Here is a 27737-nt window from a genome sequence, read left to right as displayed (position 1 = left end):
CCACACCCAAAGCAACTTGGGAGGTTCACTAAACTAACAGCTATTGGAAGACCCTGTTCCTCAATTAATTTGCCCCATTCTCCTTTAAAACCATTTGTGAGACTGGCCACGCCACATTTGTCACAGTGAATTCCATTAAGGTAATTATGCTTTACATGAAGAAGTACTTTTCTCTAGGATGTTAATCAGCAAGTTCGTTGTAAAGTCCCTGTCCATTTCTCATATAGAAACTCCATATCAACACTAGGCTTGAGAGAAATAAATTCTAAGCAAACCCAATGGGAATGTCTGAGCGACTATACCTTGCACATGCAGTGCACATATGAGTACACACAGATTCCTGGGGTGCCAATTGCAAACTAGACTTTTTAGACATCAGTTGTGGCAGCTGCACACTCTGGAATTAACTCTTGAGTTTGCAATCCACAACAATTTGCACAAATGACATGTACTGCGGTTTCATAATTGCTACCACAGGGACTCCTGGCTTTTTCATTTCTGTCCAAATATTTTAAATAAACAGGATCTGTGACAATACCTCCACAGGAAGAATAAAAAGGAAAAGAATGAAAAGATGGAAGAAAAAAGCTCCTCACTACAGAGCCCCCCATTCTGGAGAGCTGTTCTCCTCAGAACTGAGACAGGCCTTCCTTCTGGTCAGAGACCATTGTGCAACTGTCACACGTTGACAGCATGCACACAGCAAAAACCACTGATACCATGTCCCATTTCCTGGAAACACTGTCAACCAGGACTCAGAGGCGGAGGTGCCCTCTACATTCAGAAGACAGCAAAACTGCCTCTGCCTCTTCCAAATAAATAGTTGGCCCAGTTCAAGGAAAAGCACCCTGCAGGCCACAGAGAAGAACAGAGGCCTGACTCTGAGGCCAGGGACTTGACTCCTGGCTCAAGGAACCAGAATCTGACATTCCATATCATACCAGATGTCCAAGGATCTTCATTCCCCCTCCAAGTTCTTAGCAGAGAAGGCAGTGTGTGCATCTGGAGCACACAGTGTGTGGCTCCTAGCTGGTGCTCTAAAATTCCTATGAGCATTCAGCTACAGGGCATGGCTTGGGTCCTCAACATGCCTGCCTGGTCATTTAGGTGCTCAACTGTACATACCAGGCCACTGTCACCAACTTCTGTTTTACTCTCCCAGGTACTGCAGAACACACTTCCTTTCTGCTATCTTGATCTCCCTTCTTTTTGCCACTGCAGAATTACTTTGCCACACCCAAATAACGCGAATTGGTAGGGGACTTGTCAAAAAGTCCCAGGAGGGAACCAAGTGGATCGAATCCAAGCAATCTGGAGAAGTGGCTGGAGGAAGGTTTCAGGGGAAGAAAGGCCTATTAGGATGAAGGCAACCTTGTGACTATCTTCGAAGGATTCAAGGTTCAACAAAGATGACAAGGTTCCCATCGGAGATGGAGCTCATTTCTTCTAAAGGATTGCTTACATTTCCCCCACTATCAGCACTGGTTTCTCCCTCATCCTGATACGTTTTTGTTTTGTTTCAGTCTACACCATTATTTCTTTGACATAATGTGTGTGTACATTCAGAAAGTCAAAAGGCCACAACAATTCCTGGGTGTCAAAGTCCTGATCTCTCCATTCTACCACTGAACATCTTTCCTATAATTCAATGGACTGCTCAGGTTCTGCTCAGGTGTTATGTTGATTTTGCAGTGAAATCACTACATAAGTGATGGGGTAGGGAAAGGTTAAGGGGCTCCTCAAAATGATGCTCTGCAAGGAACGATCTTCAGACATATGTCTCCAGTATTAGTTTCTATAGAAAAAGATCATCTAGTCTATAACACAGCATTTTTCAACTTGTCAAAAGACATAGTATTTTTTTGTCTAGTCCAGGCCCTTCTAACTGCACAAGAGAACCCTGGTTTCATTTGGGACAGCTGCTCACTACTATCAACAGATACAAAAAATGCTTTTAAACTACCATCACTGCAAAGGTTTTCTATACATACCAGGATATCATAATTAATGCCTGTACCTGAAAGGTTGAATTATATTACAGATATGAGATCCATAAAATGCATGTGCATAAAAAAACTGACTAAAGATTTACATAGTAAGAGCAGCACACACAACAATGCACAATTTATAGGCTTCTTGCGTGCTAATTTCCTACTGGGAGTAGAAAGTAAAAAGCAGAGGAGAAATACATTCCTGTTAGTGGCTTAATGCCTCTCAGGGAGCAGGTCCATAAATAAGATGTGATTTTTTTCTAGCACAGCAGTAATTCCTAACAGAAAAACTCGAGCAAACCAGGCACACACACACAGAGCCCTATACGAAAATTCAAAACCCAAACTTTTGATAATGAATATATGAAGAGGATCTCAAAAAATGTAGTGATCTGTCAGTATCTTCCTGCTACAGTGCATGGAAACTAGCAGCTCACCACTTGGGTGATGGTGCCAGCTTATTCGGAATCCTGGCCAGTTCACTCTTTCTCAAAACAGGTTTTATGCAACCTACTTCCCTAGGCCCTCCCTGCCTAAGCTTCTAGTGCTCTTGGTCATTCCTCTACACCTGTAATTTTCAAATTTTGAGGAGGGAGAAGTTAATTAATTCAACAGTTAACAGCTCCCATGAGCCCAAAGCAATCATCCTCAGCAGGCAACCTCTGAGATGTGGGAATTCTGCTAAATCTCTGTATTGGGTATTATCACGCTGCAGAATTACACACCCACAGAGAAGGCTACCAGATACTTGCCACCTCCTAATTAGAAGGCGCAGCTCTCAATGAGGACAAATTATTATTATCTTTTTAGGTGTAACAGTAAAGTATGTCTATTATGACCGATAGGAAAAAATCTACCTTTGTGATCAGAGTCCATGGTTCTAACCCCTCCTGCTTAAAAATGTTTTTCTGCTGATCTATTGGTACCAATGTCTTTAAATAACGACCGGGTAGGTTGGCCCAGCTATTAACAGCCCTACCTGCTGCACAGATAAACACAGGTAATGATGTCCAAACTGAAACACTTCCCATCAACCCCCAGGTGAACGTTTTCCCCAACGCTCCAAGTAATTAATGGCCCAATTTTGGGAAATGTTCCTTACTTGTGAGAGATGATTGTGGGAGGCAGCTGCTTGTGATCTCCAGCCAGGACACACTTCCTGGCCTTCAGCAGAGGTATCCAGCAGCTTGCTTCAAACGCCTGGGCACATTCATCAATTACCACCAGATCAAAGTGGTTCTCAGGAAGTAGCTTCAGAGGACCATCAGAAGAGGCTCCTAATTAACAAGAGAAAATGTTAAAGTTATGCACCATAGCAAAAAGTGGAGGAAAGACGTGTTGACCTTGACATGCTAGATACCTGTGTCTTTTCGAAGTATCACAAGCCTTCACATTATGTAGTCCTCAGCAGTGTAATGTGACAGGCAACAGAGGATCCATCTGACAGTCCAATTTCCTGTTTACCAAAACACTTCTCCTAATGAACAAGCACACTTGGCTATTTCTGTGGAAAAGTTCATCTATCCCTGCAGGTGAGGAAGAGGGAATGCTTGCCAGGTGTGTGTATGTCTTGTGGGTGGGTGTAGTGGGAGAAGTTTTGGAAACACTAGGTGGCTTTTAAAAGGAACAGGCTGATTCATCTTTGAAAGGAGGGATGTTGTGCTCAAATATGTGTAAATGTTAGGACCTCTGACTGCAGGGAGCCCTGAGCCCAAATATGCCCCTTTGATAAGCTTGGCATGATCCCAACACCCTTGGCTACTGCTTCTGTCGTGTTGGCAATGTGCCCTCTCCTTGGGCACAAAAAACCTGAGCAGTACATTTGCCAAGCCCTGAGTGTGACCCCATTCATCCTTGCCCTGATAAATGTCTCAACTTTAGCAGACAACTCTTGCTCTTGAAGCAACAGCCTCCAAAGGATCTAATTTGTAGTATCTTCTTTCAAATATTAAATTGGAAAAAAATTGCCAAAGTCCAATACAGTGGTACCTCGGGTTAAGTACTTAATTCATTCCAGAGGTCCGTTCTTAATCTGAAACTGTTCTTAACCTGAAGCACCACTTTAGCTAATGGGGCCTCCTGCTGCTGCCGGAGCACGATTTCTGTTCTTATCCTGAAGCAAAGTTCTTAACCCGAGGTACTATTTCTGGGTTATTGGAGTCTGTAGCCTGAAGCGTATGTAACCTGAAGCGTATGTAACCTGAGGTACCACTGTACACCCTAAGATGGCCAATATTAGGAGACCTAACTCAGATCTATTCCTAGATTATGCCACTTGGATTTCAGAAGGGATAATCAAATGACTAAATACTCCTCCATTTAGAAATGAACAAACCCACACACCTTCCTGGGACAACTAGACGTCAGGGAGGAAGATACTAGCCTAGCCTTCTTCCAGGTGTGCTAGGTTTGAATACACTCTAGTAATCTGCTTGTCTAGAGCACTCAGTGGTGAGAGATTTAAAGTACTATTTCAGCCTCCCAATCAAAAGGGAAACATTATTTTAAACAAATTGATTTTAATATGGCACTTGTGTTGTACTCATAAATAATCTTTGCACATGTTTGTAACATTTAATATGCAATCTTTTTCACTCGGGTTATTTGCAAGCTTCCCTGGTAAATATACCATGGGGATCGCCAACAGGAGCAATTTGTCTGGTCCCTGATCCAAGAAGCCACATTAAGTACATACTTTAAAACACAATTCATGGCTTTCTCAGCTCCAAAGGCTTGATTAGTTATATAAATAATGCATGTTCCCTTCCCTCATTAGCCGGCATTAAGTAAAAGATGTTCTGTAAAACATGAATGGCAGAGTTGTGTGTATGGTACATGTGCGCACAGCATTGATTAGTTATACAAACCATCCAACTGCAAAGCAAAACTGCACAGAAGAAAAAGGCAAATCATCTAGCAAGACGCAATTCTGTATACTGCACATACCTTTACACATATTGGGCTGAGAATCAATTCAAGGATGCACTGGGCAATCTTCGGAGTTCGTGATAAAGCACAATAATGCAGTGGAGTGTAGAGCAGCCTAAATCTGTAGCTGCCAATAATCTGATTTAGCTATTCTTCAAGGCAAAAAAACCCCACCCAAACAAACCAGAAAAGTTCCTCTAACCTGTGTTTGTCGCCAAAATAACATTAGCTTTTGTCAGTATTTCAGTCATAGCAGCTTCCTCTCGCTCTTTCAGTTCTTTTCTCAGTGTTTTAATCTCATTTAGAAAATGGCTCCTTTCTCCTTTGTCTTGGGCTTTTCTGGTTTTCACCTGTATAAAGGGGAAAAAGAAGAAGAGGAGGAAAACAATTTCCCCATACTACAATGTAGCTTATGGCCAAGTGTATCACTGTACACAACGTTTAGCAGCTAAGATAATAGTTAATGAAACAAAATCTTCCCCATTAAAATGCAGCATACTACAATTCAACATCAAGCTGTTCTCTTTTCAGCCCTTATGCCTATACTGACAAAATGTAAATCATCATGAGAAAGGGAAATATAGTTTCTTGATTGGGGTGGTGAATTCAATATGGATTATTTAATGGACATACTGTTGATGAATGGGGCTTTTTTTCTGGTAGTAGCATCAATAATTCCCCTTCCCCAACATAACAAAGCTTTTCATCTATGTGAGGATCCAGCTGGGATTCATTAATCACTGAAAATATGCAGACAAGCCCAAGGGTTTATTTAATTGGTTAGTGATAACTACTATTCTAACAGAAGTCTCAAACACCCCTTTGCTCCAGATTTTGCAAGCTGAGGACATACTAATTAAAATACACTGCAACTTTCAGCACCTGCAACACTTTCTAATAGTGCATGTCTTTTAAAATAAAACATTACACACAATGTGACCTGTAGGTAGCATTATTTTGTTGTTACCCATGTGGTCAACATCTAATGTGGTTTGTCACATCTAAGCAGCATATTGTACAATACAAGACTTCCCGACACCAATAAATCTCTCACAATATAAATAATCTCGTGATTTAGCTCAGTGGCATGTTCAACATCACAGGTGTAAATTGGCAGCAAAGTAAGATGGAGGCAAAGTTTCTATATTTCTCCTCATCTTAGCTTTGTTTGGTATGCCTTCATCTAAAGGCAACCCCATTATGGCGTCTAGCTTGCATTGGATGAAAACCTCAGTTCGAAGAGGGACACCTTTCTAACTCTGAGCAGGCACCAAATGTATGAGAACTAGGCAACCTACCTAAACTCCTGTTGATATAGATAACCATGAGGTAACCCCTACAGCATTTGTCTGGGAGGTGAGGTATATAATTTTCAGCATAGATGGGCACAATCAATTCATTTTCAGAGGCGCATGAGAGATTTACCATTTATAAGAGCAGTAGGTTTTCTGCTTTCTTTTCTTCAGCAACACCACCACATAGTCTCAACTACCACCCGCATCCTGGTGGCGTTCCAATGTCTTGCAGAAATGGCCCAATGATGTCACGATGTAATGTCACCACTCCCCAAGGCATGGCTGGGGCACAGGTAGCTGCTCCCCGCAGTAGCCAGTTGGGGAACCATCTTCTCCCCTGCCCCCCCGCCAGCAATGCCACTGGGGACAATGCTGCCATGATGTGGCAGGGCTCCCATTGGGCCACTCTGTGGGACATGGGAATGTCACCAGGTTGCCAAATGAAGTTTTGCCACTGAAGCAAAGCCATTTTGGTTGAAAGAAAAGAAGGTGAAAACCCTCTGCTGACTACTCTTATAAATAGCAAGTCACCCTTGTCCTCCTCTGGAAATTAATTTATTTTGCCCTCCCTTCCTGCATTATTTGCTGAACATCATATACCCCCTTTTCTGGGGACTGGATGGCCCCATGAAAGTTGGGGGTGGTGGTACTAGCACAACTCTCCTTCTGCTCATGGAGAAATTAGGCTCCAAACCAAGAAACCTTGTGCTCACCACCAGCCAGCCCCCAGAGTTCTCCTGGGGCATAGTGTGAACTAATAATCAACTTGATGCTTAGTGCAGGAATGCACAACATGCGCTCTGCAGCCAAGTTACTCTTGGCCAAGAGATTGCGGTCAAAATGGCCCGAATCACATATTTTATTAAACACAAAGTTTATAGCCCTGGAAAGGATGAAGGGGACAAATAAAACATAAACAAATATCTAGAAACAACTTCATTTTTTGTAGTATTAAACTGCAAAAAAATAATTATGGCCTTACAATTAAAATCATATACATACCAACTCAGAAGTTTCATTCAGCTGAATGAAACTTGCTCCCAGCTAAATTTATATAGGATTGCAGCATTAATATCAGTTCTTGTTCAAAAGAGACAACTATGGGTGCAGGATTTTTAAAACTACAAGATATACCAGACTAAGTATGTAAGAATATGAAATCTTTGAATTACTGTATTTTTCGCACCATAGGGCGCACCGGACCATAGGGCGCACCTAGTTTTTAGGGGGGGAAATCAAGAAAATTGATGTGGGGATCCATTTTGCAGCACAAGGCTAGGGTTAGGGGGGCTGAAGCAACAGAGCCCCAGACCAACCATCCCAAAGACATCTTCCTTCCAAATCAGGTTGACAAAACCAAGCGCTGCTTTGCTAGCGACACGATGTATGTCTGCACTGATCTTTTTGCCGTCTTAAGTCGTGTTTGTGTGTGAAAACCGTCCCCAGTGCAGGTGGGGTAACAGCAGCCAGGATTTGGGGCTGCAAAGAGGAAGGAAACAGACCATGTGGGGAGCGGGATTTAAATCCACACTCTCGCGCTTAAACCCCGCCCCCCTGTAAACGCTGCTAATAAAATCCCCTAGCACTGCGGTGGGTTGGACTAGATGACCCTTGGGACCCCTTTTAACTCTACAATTCTATGATCAAAGTCGGACTTCTATGATTCTATGCTTCCCTTGTAGCTGCTTCAAAATTTATAAAAAAGAAAGAAAGTCGGGAGATCCCATCGCGCCTATTCTGCGTCTCCTTTCCCGGCTGCCTTCGCTGCCTCCCCCTGCAAAAAAGGGGCCGCTTCTTCTTCAGGAACTCCCCTACTCCAGCAGGCAGGGGCGACGTGTTTTGGCGCGTTCCTCGTCTCCCCCCCCACCTCCGCCTCGCGGTGAGGTGAGTGCTGGCAGGGCTTTCCTTGGAAGAGCAATCCCCCCACGGCGGTGAGGGAGAGGGGCAGTGGGAGCGCGCGTCTACATCATCGTCAGGCGGAAGGGAAGCCTCACCGCCTTTAAATGACATTGCTTGTCATCTGAGCATGCTCCTGTGTCGGCAGGCAAGAGAGAGAGCGTGGCGCGGGGACACCAGCGGAGCGCGTGCTTCTTTCTGCCAGTCGCCGCCACCAGCCCTCCCTCCCCAGCGCGCTTTTTCGGCCGCGAAGCGGCAGAAGCCACCCTCTTGCCCCACCTCCGGCGGCTTTCCACACACATTTCCCCTTTTTCGCCCGGGTCTCCCTCGCATTAGAGAGAAACGCCTCAAGGCAGCGAAGAATAAACAGCAGCACAAAGCGAGACCCAACCGCGAGGCGCTCTTTGGGGCGCTGGTTTTCTGGCACGCGCGCTCTTTCTCGGCTTTCCCTTTTTTGCTGCTTTTCTCTTTCCCCCGCTTAATGGCTGCTGTCGCCGCCAAGCCCGCGGAGCTGATGGGCATCTGCTCAAGCTACCAGGCGGTGATGCCGCACTTCGTCTGCATAGCCAAGGAGTTCCCTCAGCCCACCCGGCCGGCCAAGCCAAGCTGCCTCGGGGCAAGCTGCGCAGACCCCGCCAGTCGCTCTTCAAGATGCAGCTCTCCCGGCTTCAGCAAAAGAAACCCGAAGCCTTTGGAGCAAAACCCGAGTTCCTGCTGCACTCCAAAGGCTTCAGGCGGCTATCCCTGAAGCCTGCGTTCGCTCCATAGGACGCACACACATTTCCCCTTCATTTTTGGAGGGGAAAAAGTGCGTCCTATAGAGCGAAAATACGGTAATACAAGTTGCCCCTTCCCCATTGGCTTTGTCTCAAGTCCTCGCAAATAATATTGTGACATAATAATAAAATTGCTAGCCTTTATTACTGTGATACTGCTACCCTTCTGGGCCAGTGCAATAAAGTGGCTAGAACGTTGGGGCTGGATATAGAAGGCCCAGGTTCACTCTCCTGCCCAGCCAAGGAGGTCACTGGGTGGTGTTAAATAGCATTTCAGTCAATGCTATTACCTGTGTGTCTCATTTGTTGCTTCCTTCAAAATGCTATATCAAGCATGCCTAAAAAGTCTTAAGGCACCAAACCTGGGGGGGGGGAATGTTTAGAAATCAAGAAATATCCCATATAATAGAAAGTCTTTCATACTCCTGTGCTAGGAGATGACCCAAAAAATAATAATAATCTTAGCTATTCTGGATATTTTATTTTCTTGGGACACAATAAAATAAAATAAGAAATAATGAAATAAAGTAAGAAAGTAAAAAGTGAAGCAGTTGCAATATACAAAACCTATAAAGCTGCTGAACTCTTTCCATGATTGCTGGCTGTGGAGACACTGGAGAGATAGGCAAGCTACTTTCCATTGCAATTTGCTTTGGGAGGGGACTAATCTCTCAAAACAATTACACTCTCCTGGATTCCTCCCAAATAGGGAACAACTTCTGAGCTGTTTCATTGCTCCAGCAATTAAAGCTTATTATAAAGAGAAATCTGAAAATGCTGAAAGAGGCAAACTCTGTAGCTTTCACTAAAGGAGAGCATTTAGCTCCCAGCCTATTATTACAGTACAAGCGGAAACTGCAACGAGATGTTGCAGTATATATTCATCTCCTAACAGGGGTGTTCTTGTCCAGTGTGCCTTCCTCCAGGATATCATAAGATGTTAGGGACTAAAAAAGCTAATTCATTCTACTGCTTTAGTTTTCTCTTCCAACTGACACAACATTCTGCAATGCCTGGTGTCCACTGAACATACTGAGTCCTCATTGTACTTCTCCAAAACTTGGGATTCCCCCTCCCACAAGCATGCTGATACCTCCCTCTTGTCTCTCAGTGGGTCCATTTTGGTTCCGTTCTAATCAGCATGAGGGCCCTGAGACTTCATTATTGAGAGAGGTTGATGACTAGTATACCCTAACCTTCCCATAAGAGGGGCTTAAGGTGATGTACAGCCACCAGCACCACAATTATATCCTCACAACAGCTGTGTGAAATAGGCACGGTTGAGAGTGAATGACTCAAGGTCACCAGTGGCCTTCATGGATGCTGGTGTCTTCCTCCTCCTAGTATACCACTCTGGCTCTCAGTGCAGTGTGGAGTATTACACAAATAAATTGCAGTTAACAGCGGAGTTGCCTGTTATCCTCTAGTTTAAATAGTCGGCCACTGTAGTTTAAGGGAGCAGAACACCACTGCTCCAGAGAACACAATGGATAGCTCTCATCTCTGAACACTCCAGAAAACATTCTCACCTCAGTTTGCCTGTTAGATTTTTTTTTTTAGTTTCGACGAGGCAAACATGATTCACAAACAGGCAGCTCTCCTACAGAGCAGTGGAGAAAGTGAAGGCAGCATTTATGTACCTAGACACTGATGGCCAAGAGGCTACTTTTTGTAACACCAACCTCCCCACCACCACCACCCAGTAAATAACCTTGCAGTATGTAGACCTCTGGGTGGCACTGTGGGTAAAACCTCAGCGCCTAGGACCTGCCGATCGTATGGTCGGCGGTTCGAATCTCCGCGGCGGGGTGAGCTCCCGTCGTTTGGTCCCAGCTCCTGCCCACCTAGCAGTTCGAAAGCACCCTTAAGTGCAAGTAGATAAATAGGTACCGCTTTATAGCGGGAAGGTAAACGGCGTTTCCGTGTGCTGTGCTGGTGCAGGCTCGCCAGAGCAGCTTCGTCACGCTGGCCACGTGACCTGGAAGTGTCTCCGGACAGTGCTGGCCCCATGCCTCTTAAGCGAGATGGGTGCGCAACCCCAGAGTCGGACACGACTGGCCCGTACGGCAGGGGTACCTTTACCTTTACCTTTATGTAGACCTCTAAACTTCCTGCGGCCATGGACTATTGGAGAATGTAGTGTGACCAGCAGCCTGCATTTGGTTTGGTAAGTCAAAACTGAGCATATGTTCCTTGCCTTATTTCTTGATATACAAAAGAAAAAGAGAGGGGGGAGATTTGACTTCACAGGATGGATTCTGTCTAGTTAGCATCCACACCTGCATATGATTCAATTAATCTATGCATCCAGTCGGTGTGGTTTTTTTTTGCTACCCATGGCAAACATTTTGTTCTGGCACCCACCGCACTTCTATCAATTCCAAATAAATACAAGCACTGCATTCATTTCATCCTCTGCTCCAACTTCATCCCTCTGCAATGCCAACACCACACAGAAAATCCCCCCACCCAACCAAACTCTGTTCTAGATTGCCACTGTCAGGTCTGTAAATATATCTTTAAAGGATAATAGTGACAGAGGAACGTGTAGAGCAAACAGCATCTCAGGCCTGGGACCCTCCATCCCAATACGCTGAGTGGCTCTCCAGCAAAGTCAGCTGCTAACCAGGGATTGGATGGAAAGAGATCTAGAAGGTATCACTAAGAAAATTTATTTACAGCAAAGTGTACATAAATCTGGGTGACCTGGGTTAAACTTCCAGTTCCAACACTTGCCTTGTCACTCTCTCAGCCGCAGCTTGTTATCCATAATATGAGGAACAGCCACCTACCTATGTGTGCGTGTTGTGACAATTTGCACAATAAAGGTTATAAAGCACTGTGTAAATAAATGAGAATAATACTAATTATAACTAGTAAAAATGCTTTTAGGGAAGATTTTAATGTTTAACAGACTACTGTATTTTAATGCTTTGTTGGAAGCCGCCCAGAGTGGCTGGGAAGCCTAGCCAGATGGGCGAGGTATAAATTATTATTATTATTATTATTATTATTATTATTATTATTTATTTTGAGGGTGCTAAAGAAGCAAAGGTATTAAGGAGCAAACAAGACAAATAAAGATCATTACTGCATCATTTCCCAGAGACTGAAGGGGATTAAAAGGAGACAGGGCAGGCAAAAGTGTGTGCCAAGTCCTGAAACCCATTTCAGGTATGCCTCTATGTGATAGTGGACAAATTCCCAGCATAGTGCATTTAATTTAATTATGAAGCCATTTTGTACAATGTCACTGGGAAAGAAATGCAATAATTTGTAATAATAAATAATATCCCAATTAAATTAGTGCCACATTTTAAATTAAGTTTAAAGCAGGAAATTAAATAAAGAGGATGACAGAGAACTCTAAAACTATGCTGCGACGGGCAGGGTGGAACATGTAACAAATTGAGCTACCAAGACTTTTAATGAATTTTCTTCCAATACTTTTAAGTGGTAATGCTATGGGTGCATTGCATTCTCTACTTGGGTGGTGATCAGGAAAAAGAAATATGGAGAATTCAGAAATCACTACCCCATTCAGCCCCAATGAGCTTCAATGTGGGGGCAGGTTTCCATAAAAGCAGTTGTCATTTATTCTGTTCATCCAATGTGACTCAGCCTTGACCTAAAAGCAAAGGCCAGAGCTAAAAGGGGCCAGTGCTAACACCTCTAGTAAGGAAGAGGTTATGCTTTTTAATCTCTCCTTAAGTATTTCGCTGTTCTACTGAGTCCAGCAGTCATATATACACTTGTCATGAAAAACTGAGATAGGTCTGATCAGCTACAGGTCTACAGCTACTTCACAGATCACATTTTTTCTAGACATAGACCTAAGACATAGACTCATATCTTCTGAATCAGTGCCTGGATGAGATAATAGGCTAAATGAGGGCCAATAAATGTGCATTTTCCTAAGTTTGGAGAGTGGGCCTTGGTTAAATCTGCTTCGGTGTTTCAGGGCTATGTGTATTATGCTATTATTCCTGTTTGTAGATTTTACAAATAAAATTAGCAAATAAATAAATAAGCCTGATTTTGACCCTCCAACTTTACAATGCCTACACACATGCCAGAATTGCCCTCCACAACAATGAGGGCTAGGTGCTTGCTTCTTTGAAAAACAAAAAGTAATCCCATGATTCTGAATATTTCATACATCAGACCAGGCATGGCCAAACTTGGCCCTCCAGCTGTTTTGGGACTACAATTCCCATCATCCCTTACCACTGGTCCTGCTAGCTAGGGATGATGGGAGTTGCAGTCCCAAAACATCTGGAGGGCCAAGTTTGGCCATGCCTGCATCAGACTGTATTGCACTTATACCTTCTCAGAAGTATACATTCTGCACTTTTCAGAAACATATTCTGAAGAATACTTATCCATTAAAAAAAAGATTGTGGAAAATAGAACGCAAAACTCACAAATGCTTGATCAATATCTTTCCTGATATCTGCTACAATCTGGGCATTATCCCCACGTGCCAAGACTGCATCAAGTGAATGGCACTGTATGGACTCCAAAAGACGAGCTGGGTGACCAAGGCGCAGGATCCGCTCTTTACAGCCAGCGAGTCTTTCTACCAAGTTGTCAACTGCAATGTTAGATGGAGCACAGCACAAGACCTAGGAGAGGAGCACATTTTAAAAAACATTTCTTTGTTTCACCAAAATGGCCAAAAAAGATATGCAAAAAATGAGATTAGGAGAGTTTGAAGAAACAGCTTCAAAACAGAAGGGAAAGGAGATCCTTTTATAAGTGCCAGGGGAAGAGCTACATTTAAAAATAATAATAATGATGATGATGATGATGATGTTTCTCATTATTCCAGAGTCAAACCCAGGCCTCAGGATCTGACATGTAATTTTACTACCTTCTTAGGATCTCTCCCAGTTTTGCTTCAGGAAAAAATACAAGGTCAGTAGGGAGTATGGAGAACCTCAAATTAATGGTTAAAGGTGCTTTAGTAGTATGGACAAATGGGTTCAAACAGCAGCTCCACCCCAGCCAACACCATCTATTGTAATCTTGGAGGAGTCTTACAACCTATCCCCAGTCACTCCCCCAACCTATAACTAGGGCACAAGAGGGCCACACCGTTGGGGGACAAATACAAGATGTAAAAATTCTTCTATACTCTGCTAATAAAGTGATGCTCCCTCTTCCTGCTATTAACGCAGTTCCAATAGCGTTCAAAGGGACACAGAAACATGTCGTAAAACGCAGAATGGCTGGGCTGAAGTAATGGAAATGGTGAGACTCAGCTATGTTTCCCAACCTTTGGGGACATCAAACCCCTGAAGAGCTGCTGCCAGATCATACAAAACTGTCCAGGATTAGGCGGTCATCACTATGTTCTGCCATCAAGCAGCTCCCTTAGAATCCATACCCACTCACTCACTTTCAAGCCTTGCTGAACAGCTTGGAGTATTATCTCCACCACCGTAGTCGTTTTGCCTGTTCCAGGTGGTCCATGGATGATGGCAAGCTCTTTCTGTGCCAGCGAGAAGCAAACAGCCTCCTTCTGAGAGGCATCCAGTGATTCATTGTAGTACTTCAACAGCTCTGCAAGAAGCAGCAGGAGGAGCATTTGTTCAGTTCTCAGTCCCGCAAAGAACATTTGCAAAAGAAAGCAAGCGCAACAATGCAAATAAGAGGCTGCTCCTGGAAGCAGATTTGATAGCAAGAATAACCTTTGCAACAAAGGAAACATCCAAGTTAATGCTCAGAGGAGTCAGGATCCCTAGTGTGAGCCCATACTGAGTCCTGGCTGCCTTTAAGACAGACTATGTTTAGCTGCAAATATTCCCAGTCTTCAAACTCTATTTCAGAGACATTCTGCATCATTATCTAAATCTGTGTTGGAATAGAAAGTCAGTGTGTTGTGCCAGGGTGTATTTTAAAGAGGCAATACATTTACAAAAATCCCACCATCATAATCTCACTAAGAAGTTCTTGGTTTTTTTGCTTTTGTTAAAAAAACCCACCTTCCTTGCTAGAAGGCCAAACACCAGCACTGCTTAAGTAGGTATGACAGGGCTTCTTAGAATGATTAATAGCATTAATAGTATCCTACAAAAGTGGGAAGCAAGAAAGAGCAATATGCACCATGGCAATGATTGCAAAGGAGCTTGTAAGTGCAAGAGCCATGTTCAAATTCCTGCTTAGACAGAAACCCTTTTTCCATGGCCGTAAGCAAGTCATACAATCTATCAGCCTTATTTTCTCATCTGCAAAACAGGGTTACTAAATAATATCCTACCCAGCCATGCAAAGATGAATGAGATCAAGATTTCAAAAGTAGAGGTACATTTGTCTTGAACACAGTGAGAACACTTTCAGAGCAGACTTGAGACGCTAAAAATGTTCTGCACAGCAAATGTTACAGGAGTTCATATAATTAATTTCTAAACTTTACCCTTGCAACTGCAAAAGATAAAAGAGGATGGCTTTCGCATCTATCCTGCTGCTTGTTTGATGTCACAGTGCTACAGTAATCAGCAGAAGAACATTTGGTCTCTGCGGTCCAGAGGAAATCAAGTAAAATATAAAGGAGGGTGTTTTGGATTTCTTTTTTACAAAAGACGAACAGTTGGCAAGTAGGAGTTCTCATTGTTAGTTTGGCAAATGCTACATGGAACAGGCATTTGTAATTTCAGGCTGGCAAAAGACACAGAACTAACAATTTAATTCCTCTGTATCTGCAAGGAGCTGGCACATCAGAAGGGGCAGGGAGCGTCACCTTTGCTAAACCAGGTTGCCAAGAGGTTTCTCATTCTAAACAGCAGGAAAGGGAAGTACCCCAATTCATTCAGTTTTTAGCATTTCCACCTGGATGACCCATCAGGATGCACCTTTCAGTTTTACAGAAGGCACACTTTACACTGACCATTCAAAGACTGTCTTAAGGTCCCATTTCTTCCAGCCTTCTTTTGATTTGTTTTACAGTTTTATTAGTAACTATAACTGCTTTATTTGTTTTACCATTGGAAGCACTTTTGAAGGAAATGGTTTTCCCCTCTTCAGAGGTGAAATCGGCAAGGCTAGACTAATGCTTGTAGCTGATTCTGTGGTTTTGTTTTTAAAAAATGGGGTTTTGAAAAAAAAGTACATTCCATGTGAATTCACAGGTTACTGAGCTCTGGAAAACATCCCACAACAGTAAGGTTGAATCTCTTATTATAATGTTGCCCTGACCCTGTAAGAATTGCCCAGTCCCCATCCAGCATTCTGAACCGCATAACAACCGGCCAGCTGCCTCTGAAAGCTCACAACCCATTGCATGTTGTTATATCTGCGATTCACAGTGTTATACAACCTGCTAAGCTTGTCTACAGCAGCTGCCAGGTACTTTGACTAACCACAGCTGCTGCTACCTTAGAATGAACTAGTTAGATCACTGGCATCTCAGGTGGTGGTACAGCAAGATGTCTCCTTCTGGGTCTGCAGCAATGCCACTGCTGGACCCATGGTGCAGGTTGGCCTCACTTAGTGGGTAGTAGTGGCTGGCCATGCTCCTGTACGCTGCTACTTCTAGGTGATGTGAGACTGACTGGCTGGTCAAAGCAGGAGGGAGCAATGGGGATTCCTCACTGCAGCACACGGTGGACAACTAGGCAGAAGGCAGTATGCTGAATAATGTTCCCGAAATAAAAGGAAGTACAGTGTGTGCACACTATATGTACATAAGCATTCTGGGAAACCCACTAAGAAGCAGCTCAGAAAAATGGGCAGATGCCATGACTCAAGACCAGCCAGGCCTGACCAAAGGGGAAAGCCACTTTGAAGCAGCACAGCAATGCAGACCTAACAAGCTTCTCACATCCTCCTTAGCAGCACCAGAACGTTCACACAGCTGCACAAAGACATCCTTCATACAGATTCCTTAAAAAAATGGAATAAGTACATTTCAAGAGAAGATGAGAAAAAAAGTAAGAGCAGTTACAGGATGGCTTAAGCATATGCTGCTATAGGAGAATGCTGACCTCTGGTGGTTACCAGCTGTCATTATTCCTTTTCCAAAAAGCCTTCTACGTGGAGTTCTTTCCCAGCCTGCATCTGCATTGAAATGGTTCAAGATGCTTTTTATTGTTTTGTTGTTTGCCACCCTGGGCTCCTTTGGAAGAGGATATACATTTAATTAATTAATACAGGATTCACAGGTGCTAGCCTAGGCCTAGCTGTCCCCCTGCTGAGCTAGTCTTCAGTGTGAAGATAGCTTTTTATGGAAAGGAGAATGCAAATGTGTGCTACCACCTGCTTTGGAAATGGGATAATTGAGCTCTATGATATGATTCTTCCAAGCATGCAGATTGGCCCTGACACACTGACTAATCTTCTGGCAAACATCTGCATCAGAAAGTATGTGCCACCTTTCTCCAGTAGTTGAATTAGATAAGCAGTCGTGTACTGCATTGTTCACTAGAAACAGGATATTATAGGACTGTGACCTTTTTGTCCCACATATTATTCTTGAGAAGTAGACTGTTCAGTTCACACAATAAGTAAAAGTACCTGTAACATGCAGCTGAAACTTAAGACCTGTTATATTGTGTAAGCCATGGTGTTTTTCTTGGCACCAGAACTTGTGTCTGTTGGCCCAGGTGACTCCTGGGTGACAGAGAACAGGGATAAGTAACTGAAACTGGAAGGTTTAAGACTAGCTGGTGGGGGACACTACTGTGAATACTGGTACGGTGCCCATTAAAATGAATGAAGGATGCAGAGCATGAATGCTGGTGGGCTGCACCTCATGACAGGATCTTGCAACCATTCTGACAAATTGCCATGGTCTGTCTGTCTTCTATTAATTTCTGGCCCCACCACATTCTAAAGATGCCCTTTTGAAAAACATCTAATACCCCTGTTGAGTTTGTTAGTCCATTATGGACTCCTCAAAAGTCCAAGGGTAAACTATACTTCAGAACTCCAGGGAATAATGATTGGTAGCCTTGCTCACCAACAGAAATTGTGCATCAACCAAACGCATTTGGTACCCCCACAGCCTTCAGTCTACAGGAGGGTGATAGCTGTGGGTGCTCCTAGCACTGTTCCTGCTTTCATCAACACTATGATTAAGGAATCATAGCTGTGTAACCTCCCAGCTGTACTCAGTAAGGGTTAAACTGGAAACAAAGAATAAGGGGAAACCACGCATATGATGGTTAGACAGCCACACAAACATTCCCTATTGAATATTGGTTAACAGGAATCACTGCGCTATTCTTCTGTTGCTGCTGAACAACCACAAAAGCAAGTTCCTCTACTTTCAAGTGTAATACTTACCAGCCTAGCCAGCAAGAACTGAGCTCCTGCCACTGCACCTTAATCTAAAATGGTGACAACAACCCGTCCTGCCCCCCACCTCACGAGTAACCTCAGTGGTGCTGCCTCATACTGGGAAAGACATGTGGAACAAGAGTGGCCTCTCCACTTGGTGTCTGGCTCCACTGACTGCTGAGGACATCAGGATTCTAAATCTATGAAGACACTCCACAACAATATTGTGTACTGATGCAAGCTCCTTGCACAACAAATGTTTATGCTACTGTGATGCACGTGTAAGGGAGTGCCAATGCCAGAGAGCAGTGGTGCCAGATGCACTTAGCACTGCATCAGATGTTCCAGTGATACTGTTCCTCAACTGACACAATAGATTGGCAAGGCAGTACTCTCGGAGTTGCTTACAAAATATATTTATACATCATAGTTGGAACAGTATGTGCTACAGTGACTTCTCCAGTCTTCAGAATTTTTCAGCTTGGTATCCACATTCCATATAGAGAAGGAAAAGTTCTTACTTATATTGTTGGCATCACTAGGTTCAGAAGAACCGAAGAGGACGTCAATAAGACCAGATGCAGGCCCGGAGCGATATTGACTAAGTGTGTTTAAGGCCCTGCAACAGAAAATAATACAAAGGGAGTGAATCTTAAAAATAATTCCTTTAAAACTCAGACATGAATAAACTTCTGCTGTAAACTTCAAGAGCTGGGTGTTGTTCATCTCTGCAGTCTTTGGATTGAAGAGGGGTTTTTTTGGTGGGGGAGGGGAGAAAAAGCTGAACATCCTCTCTCCCTTGCATTGTAGTGGGTTGGACTAGATGACACTCCGGATCTCTTCCGTTCCAACTCTATAATTCTATGAACCCATAGTACTAAACTGTGTAAGGAAGCCCACTACTTTGCTTATAAGTAGTGAGTACCTACATCACCAAATCTGGCATTTAGAGCCCTTGTACAAAGTTTGTTGCCCTGTGATAATATGGAAAAGGGAGGGGGTTGGAGAACAACAGACCTTCTCCCCATTATTTTTTACAACTTTTGAAAAGAAAGCCATGCTTACTATCCGTTTCAGGTACACAATAAAACAAGACCTGTCCTATATTAGTAGCTTTACCTTTTAAGCCTCTTGTATGTGACATCGTTGGTAAGTTTCAGCAGACGATAGGAGTTCCCCTGGTCCAAGTTCACAAGGTTACTCTGAGGCTCATCAATTGCAATTGTGATTGATTTGGGGGCTATACGGGTGACAAGTCCTGTGGAGAGCTGATCACCTTGGCCTGCTGTTTCATAAAGTCCAACAATGTCACCTGTAGATGAAACAGAGAAGAACATTCAGGATACAGAATAGCAGGCAACATGGCCCTATACCAGGTTTGGTTATTTGCCCATCAAACCCACCATTGTCTACAGTGACTTGCAGTAGCTCTTTCCTAGCAGTCTCTCCCATTGTCTCACACAGCTTTATTTAACCTGGGGGGTTAAACCTGGGACATAAGCAGTATTCCACTGAGCGATGGCTATATGGAGCTCTCTACTAATAAACATTCCAGTCCTCAGGAATGACTGCAGGAGCCCTCTGCAATCCACCCATCCAGCTCCACACAACTGGCTGCCTGCACCCCTGAGGATCGATTTCCACCTCCCACATGTCCACCAAGATCCTGACTAATCAGCTGTGAAGCTTCACCTTGAAGCCAGAGTAGAAAAAGCACAGAACTTGGCACTGAGTTGAAAATTCAACACCCAGCTATTTCATTTCAGCAGGTTCATCCCACACTGGCTGGTTGTTGTCTGTAATATGGACTGGATGGGAAAACACAGACTAGGAGGAATCCTATTACAGATCCACCAATGGTACCCGCTTTTTTAAGGTACCAACTTTGTTCACTTCTGTTTTAATAACACAGGAAATGACTGTTTCAATACATTCTTAAAAGATAAATAGCCATATTGCATTAATAAGCAGAAGTTGTGCAATCCGATATGCTCAGTATGAAGACAGGCATTGTAGTTGACCTGGCAGCAACATCACTGAGAAGATTGGGTCTTTAGTTGAACACTGAAATTAGGCATGCCATCAGACTTATGTATATCTCAAGGAAGCCAGGATCTTTGAGTGCCTTGATCCAGTTCTCGTCTTGGCCCACACAGAATTTAGATCAGCATACCAGGATGCCCTTAGTTAATAGTAAGTCTCCAGAATCACACAGTATATATAGAGCCCCCAGGACAGACATTATCAGTTTTAAAACACTCACAGATTTATATTTCTAAAATATAGCAAGTGTTAGCCATGCAAGCACCACTTAGTTCCAAAAACCAATCAACAAACCCCTATTGATTGTATCCAGCAAGGAGAATACATTCTGCTTCAGTAAGTAATTCAAGTACCAATGAAACTCATTTTATACCAGTGAATTAAATAAAGATTGTTATGCATCTTAAATTGTTATAGGAATTGCCAGCTTAAATTGCCAGAATAAAATCAATCCACTGTGCTTGTACCTGAGGAGCAGGGCGGAAAGTCACCTTCTCTTAGATTCACATCACTCAATTACAACTACAGGAAACCACATTTTCATTTCCATCTGTCTTTTTCCACTCTCCTGTCTGCCTCCCTCATCTTTCTGAAATATTTATTCATTAAGAGAGAAACACAGCTTTGCATAATTGAAAATGATCACTCACTAGCAATTGTGAACCCAACGGACAATTTCTGTAGCCCATGCTGGCATTTCAGAAATGAAGTGCTCTTTCAGAAACAATGCAGAGGGAGATTATGTGCTTCTCAAAGTCTGGGGCGGGGGGGGGGGGGCTTTCCAAAGTTCATGTTTCTCTAGCTCCATGCAATCCACTTCCAAATAGTCTTTTGTTTTAAAATAGCCAAGGATGCAATGCCATGCTGCTCCCCGATTACTATTATCATGCACAGCTGAGGAGTTAATTCTGGTATACAATTAACCATTTGCTTGATTGCCTGTGGCAAGAAAGAACTGGCCCCAGGTGAGTCTCCAATCTCCCTCCTAGCCTTAAAGAGCTAACCTGCCTATCCTCCCCCCCCCTTCCTCCTCCTCAAAAGAAACAATTCCCTTGGGATGCTGTTCAACACAGGTTCAGATTTGAAACATGTGCCCAGTATGTCTGGGCTATCTGTCTCTCTCTCCTTCACGTATCTGAAGAAGTGTGCATGCACACAAAAGCTCATACCAAGAACAAACTTAGTTGGTCTCTAAGGCATAGCTGTCAACTTACAGATTTGAAAATAAGGGGCCAGCAGCCTCGAAAATAAGGGATCAGCAGCCAAAATAAGGGATTTTAGTCAGCCAGCAGTCAAACGAAGCCTCAAGCGGTGGTTCCCACAGCGCAACAACCTGGCAAAGAGGATGCAGCAAGGAAAACCACCATCACTCTCCGCTGGGAAGCGCTGAGCAAAGGTGAGTCCACAGGCAACACAGCCGATTTGATCGGCACAAGGCATGCAAGCTCCACCCCTCAGTCGTTCTTAGACTCCTTATTGGGTAAGCAACGCAGCCAAGCAACATAGTTGGAGCCTCCCTCCTCCCCGGCCAGCAGGGAGGGAGGGAGAGGAGCTGCTTCCTTTGAAACCCGGGAAAATTACAGGACATCATCAATCCGGGACAGCAGCGGGAAACGGCGCTGGGATAAGGGAGTTTCCCACCAAATAAGGGATGGTTGACAGCTATGCACTAAGGTGCTACTGGACAATATTTTTTTATCTTTTTTATATATTTCTACTGCGTCAGACCAACATGGCTACTTACTCTCTCCTTTGAGGGTTGGGGTGAAAGAGAGAAAAAGAATACTCCCAATGTGCTGCGGCGTTCTCTTCCCTCACCTGTACATATTGGAATGGAAGCTTGGAGCCACCAGAACACAAGTTTGTGCCAAACAGCCTAAACAAGGCTGCATTTGGGAAGATGAAAGAAGAGCTATCTTTCTTTCCAGCCTTAGATTTAGGTTATCTAAGACTGCAAAGCAAGTCATACCCAGTCCTGTTTTAATACAGGAAAACAGAGGGTGCATGCAAGGAAGAGCCACCATTACTGCAGCAAAGTGCAGAAACAACAATCTCAGAGGTGACTTGCCCACTGCTTCCCTGTCATCTTGGCTTCAAGGGGAGAAGAGCAACACAGTGGGAGGAGGAAAGAGCTAATAAAGTGCATAGGAAGGAGAAAATAAGGTGAATGGAGCAGGGGTAGTGGGTACGTTTGTCTACTCGGAGCAAGTTCCACATAATTCAATGCAGCTATTCCTAGGTAAGTGAGAACAGGATTGCTGCCTAAATTAATTGCAAACATCAGATAACTTCAGGTATGAGCCTCTGCTGAACCATTTTGCTTGATTGTACACTAGCGGTGTAATGACTTAGACTACTCTCAATAAAACAAAAGTAGCTGGGTTACCAGGTCAGGGGTATCAAGAATTGATTTTTGAAACTGTGATCTATGAGGCACTCTGGTGAACAACAAAGATGTTAATGGTCCTATTAACAGTCTACATACTTAATTTACTACCACAACTTTGCAGTTTGCCTTGGAAAGCCAATGTAAACTTTTTTTAGTTCCCATACCAAAAAGACAGATTTAAAAGGCACCTATGGGGTTTCTTTTTAGGAAGCTTTTTGTTTTTGAAGATAATTTGTAGAAAAATTTTAGGGCCTGGTTTTCCTTTTTAAAAAACAAATGCAAGGTAAACACATACAAGATTGAAAAACAATTTAATTAATGGGAGGGAAGTACTTTGAAGCCACAGTTTCTGATCATTCTACATGTCTGCTCCCTTTAAATAATTATGTATCTATTTAAAATTATATTCTATACAGAATCAATGGAGAACTACCCTGGCAAATCACATTGTTCTTGAGGAATTAGGTCTGTAAACCTTAAAGGACCATCATCACTTCCTCAGATTCATAAACTTGACCCAGAATGTGGTCTCGGAAGAGAGAGCAGAATTCATCCAAGTTTTAGTTAATGAATTTCTGGCCAGTTGTCATATAATCGAAGCTCTGCTTTGCCTCTCCCCACTGCAAATATCACACAATCTAGCACCATCCAGTCTTCTGTGGCACCTCCTCCTGTCAAAACTGTTGGACACCTATCATCATAGGCAGAGAGTGAATGGGAGAACTAAATACCCTCCAGCACTAGGTTTCATCAGTCCTGAGCTGAATGCTAACTACCTGAAATGATCAAGTAAATTTGACCTAATATTAGTAGGTTTCTCAATATAGGCTAACGTTAAAACAAGACCAGAAAACAATCTACTTCACAGTTTAATTTTCATAAGTAAGGATGGTTCTCCTGCCGCTGGAACAGACAGAGCTTGTGATGTCATGCACCGAGGCTTAGCTTTTCTGTCTGCTTTCTATTGAAGTCAACAACGGATTACTCACCAGGACCAAAATTATTGCAGGGCAGCTCCGTCTCTGAGCTATGCTTTCTAGGTTGTAAAGTTACAAGCAGACGACCATACAACCCCGTTCTTTGACTGGCTACTTCAAGTTTCAGCAAGCAGACACCTTTGCGCTGCAGCTCTTTGAGGGAGAAACTTTCCTTCCATGCCCTGGAAAAACACATAAAATTGTTATAGATTCAGAAGTTTGAGAATGGTATGAATTAAGATCTGGTCTGGTCCTCTTCCACTCTCCCTCTGCCCATGAAGAATGTGAAGAGAAATGCTGGTAGACAACAAAGAAACATCCCCTAGATTGAGTGGCCATGTGTCCTATTTTCAGAGGTCCGTCCTCTATGTAAAGGGCTGTCACAGGACAGTCCTTTATTGGAAACAGTCCCCTCTACTTGGAGGGCTGTCCAAGTCTACTTTAAAGATACAGAACTGTAAGAAAGAAAAGCAGGGTCTTGCAGGAGCCCATCAACCATTAGCACCAGGGCAACAGACTGAGCAAGTCCACAGTTCACTACCTTCCCTACTATTGTTTCATGAACTGTAGTATATTTCTATTTAGATTACATAATTGATTTCTAAATTTGCAAATATATACCGTATTTTTTGCCCTATAGGATGCACTTTTCCCCCTCCAAAAATGAAGGGGAAATCTGTGTGCGTCCTATGGAGTGAATACAGGCTTTCGCTGAAGCTTGGAGAGCGAGAGGGGTCGGTGCGCACCGACCCCTCTCACTCTCCAGGTTTCAGGAAGCTATCTGCAAGCCTGGGGAGCCCGCGGGAGTTCCCGCAGTTTTACAGAAATCCGAACCGTTTGGCATCTCTCCACCCACCTTTTTTTCTTTTAGTTTAGCCTCAATACTAGGAAACGGACACTTGGTAATTTGCATAATATAAATTAACATTTGCAAAGGATCAAAAGACTCTGCAGGGGAAAAAGAGGTGCCAAATTTAAGGAACACAGAAGTTACAAGCTGTACAAAGATTAACAGAGTCTATGCACATGTAGAATAAAAGAATGACTCCAGAAATAAGAGATACCACATTTACATTTATTCAGAAGTAATTTACTGAACAACCGTGCACTAACTGATCTACCATCATACACTGGATGCCTGACAGGCCATTGGCAACTGCGCGTAGCCTCAAAGGGGGAAAATATTCAATTATCAACAGGAAGCATTGAGATATCAGGGGCTATTGACAGGTAGCAGAGTCTTTAATATATCTCAGGGCTATTCTGCTCTATATGAACTTTCTTTGAAAGTTCACTTCAGAGCAGTAAACAGAGGTGTGCAAGCCTCCTTTCCCCTTGGGCCTGGAGGGAATGTAGGGAATGAGACTTTCAACTAATAATTTGCTTCTGGCTGCTGTTTGTGAAACAAATCTAGAGTTCCCTTGGGTGTGAGGAACTGAGTGCATGGTTCTTTGGATACAGGCCTTAGCCTGAAAGTCTGATTATTTCGATACTTTTTCAGGTAATTTTGGAAAATCTTCCAACAAGTGCTACAAGGATTACTCACCTAAATAAGTGTTAAGACATTTAACTCATCTTTATGGAGGAGAGCCCATTTTACTTTATAACAATAAAATAATACTCAGCATCTAAGCCCATGGTTGCACAAGTTTGAAAACTTCAGTTTCTTTTACTATGATGGGACGCGGGTGGCGCTGTGGGTTAAACCACAGAGCCTAGGACTTGCCGAACAGAACGTTGGCGGTTCGAATCCCCACGACGGGGTGAGCTCCCGTTGCTCGGTCCCTGCTCCTGCCCACCTAGCAGTTCGAAAGCACGTCAAAGTCCAAGTAGATAAATAGGTACCGCTCCGGCGGGAAGGTAAACGGTGTTTCCGTGCGCTGCTCTGGTTCGCCAGAAGCGGCTTAGTCATGCTGGCCACATGACCCAGAAGCTGTACGCCGGCTCCCTTGGCCAATAAAGCGAGATGAGCGCCACAACCCCAGAGTCGGCCACGACTGGACCTAATGGTCAGGGGTCCTTAAGGAAACAGGATGGTATCCTCCACTTAAACTATATACTTTCACTGTGAGAAACAGAAACCATTTACAATAGCAGCTGGTTACTAGTAGTGCATACTAGCCTACTCAGAAGTAAGTTCAATGGGACTTACCCCCAGGTAAGCATGTACAAAGCCCAAGGTTTGCCAGGCTTGATGCAAGACAGGGATTCTGTACCTTTGATAGTTTTGGTTCTAGAAAGGTGCTCTAAGGTCATATGCACCACAATTTGAGTAAGCGAAAGGCTGCTTCTATGCATTGGCATCTTTACTAGTATTATTGTTTACACACTGCCCTTCAGAGAAATCCAGAGCAGCACACAACCCAGTAAAATGTTATTCTTAGGACAACTTTTACTTCATTTAGAGCAATAACTAAAACAAACAATACAGTACAACAGTACAATACTAGCACCACTAAATTCAGATCAGATCTTTCTACCAATTGCCAGTCAGTAGGCCCAACAGCAGCTCATGAAAATAAATTATAAACATAAATTATAAAATCTAGTTGTAATCTTTACCCTGCAACATAAGACTATGACCATCTCCTGTCTCCCCTGGGCTTGTATTTGGGGCGGGAGCTGAGAGCATGGCTTCTTTAAGGCCATCAGGAGAAAAATCAGGAAGAGCTGTTTGATGGTAAAACCTGTTTGACAGACGAACAGACTCCTTTGGAAGGTGGTGGGGGACTCTCTTTCCTTGGAGGTTTTTAACCAGAGGTTGGATGGCCACCTGTCATGGATACTTTGAGATTCCTGCACTGTAGGGGGTTGGACTAGATGACCCTTGGGGTCCCTTGCAACTCTGCAATTCTATTATTCTATAGTTAATTCATGGCAGAGACATGACTAGAACAGTGGACTTGCTGATTAATAGCTCAATCTCTTAGCCATGTACGCTACCCCGGTTCTCTTGACAGGCACTATATTTTGGGGGATGCAAGCTCCAGGATCAATTAAGTAGCCCATGTGGGTTCTTTTGTACTCCTATACAGTGGTACCTTGGGTTAAGAACCTAATTCGTTCTGGAGGTCTATTCTTAACCTGAAACTGTTCTTAACCTGAAGCACCACTTTAGCTAGTGGGGCCTCCTGCTGCCACTGTGCCGCTGCTGCACGATTTCTATTCTCATCCTGAAGCAAAGTTCTTAACCCAAAGTAATATATCTGGGTTAGCAGAGTCTGTAACCTGAAGCGTATGTAACCCGAGCTACCACTGTATTATGCTCTTCGAGCTCCTGAGATCTTCAATGCATTTAACTTTTCAAACTACAAGTCACTGCTAGCCAAACAGCATAGCCATTACTTTCTACCTCATGAAGAAATGCTACTTGTATTTGGCTCTATGCTTTACTCCCCCCACCCCTTCTCTAAAGTCCTGGACACCCATCACCAAGCAATCCTACCCATGTTTATTCAGAAGCAAATCCTAAATTGGTCAGTGTGCGAGAGCTTCTTCGAAATGCATAAGTGCAGGACTGCAATCTTTGCAGTCGTGCTTAGTTAGGGTCATTGAATGTGTGCAGAGATAGGCAAACAAAACTGCATCTTGTGTGTCGGGAGAGATTAATTCAGAAGTGCCAAAGGGAAGCTGACTGACTGCATGGCGGAAAAAACTTTGGACGGACTGTGCGCATAAAGGCCCCACGGGCAGCGCAATTCCCTATAAACATATTCCCTCAGAATAAAGTTCCACAGTATTCAGCGGGGCTTGCTCCTCAGCAAGTCTCCTCAGGATTTTTTGTAAACCAATATATAGTATGCCAAACCAGAGGTAACTGGGAAACCTTTTTAATATAAATTTCAAATTCCGTACTTCGCTTTAAATAGTTTTATTTCCCCTTCGGGAATATAAGTCACACTGCTTCGTTTGTGAGGGGACCTTAGGAACCCTACGAAAGCAACTGTCCACTAGCCGCCGGCGATACCTGGCTTCCGAAATCTCGGCCTCCCTTTCCTCCTTTAGCATCTCCAGCTGCCGAGAGACAAAATCCTGAACCACCGCCGTCGCCATCGCGGAAACCTCCGTGGGAGTGAGGGGTGGGAAGGCTTCACGGCGAAGGATTCCGCGCGGGAATAGGCAACGGACGCTCCCTGGACTCCTGGGCTTCTGTTTCCCGACGG

The 27737-nt window shown here is 43.6% G+C and overlaps 1 protein-coding gene across 1 annotated transcript in view; it reads right to left on the bottom strand.

Moving 5' to 3' along the window:
• The window catches only part of IGHMBP2 (immunoglobulin mu DNA binding protein 2), a 64104-nt gene extending 36369 nt beyond the window's left edge, over positions 1–27735 (bottom strand). Inside the window, exons 1-8 of the mRNA XM_053395740.1 lie at positions 27542–27735; positions 23587–23756; positions 19285–19477; positions 18687–18784; positions 14288–14451; positions 13311–13511; positions 5122–5269; positions 3094–3268 (exon numbers count right to left, since the gene is read on the bottom strand). Of these exons, the coding sequence (XP_053251715.1) occupies positions 3094–3268; positions 5122–5269; positions 13311–13511; positions 14288–14451; positions 18687–18784; positions 19285–19477; positions 23587–23756; positions 27542–27627 (1235 nt within the window). The 5' untranslated portion in view covers positions 27628–27735. The remainder of the gene's footprint in view (positions 1–3093; positions 3269–5121; positions 5270–13310; positions 13512–14287; positions 14452–18686; positions 18785–19284; positions 19478–23586; positions 23757–27541) is intronic.
• Between the last annotated feature and the right edge of the window lie 2 nt (positions 27736–27737).

The sequence above is a fragment of the Podarcis raffonei genome, chromosome 1 (assembly GCF_027172205.1).
Source record: "Podarcis raffonei isolate rPodRaf1 chromosome 1, rPodRaf1.pri, whole genome shotgun sequence".
Taxonomy (NCBI): Eukaryota; Metazoa; Chordata; class Lepidosauria; order Squamata; family Lacertidae; genus Podarcis; species Podarcis raffonei.
The sequence above is the reverse complement of the archived record's forward strand: the minus strand, read 5'-3'. Positions and strand labels throughout refer to the sequence as shown.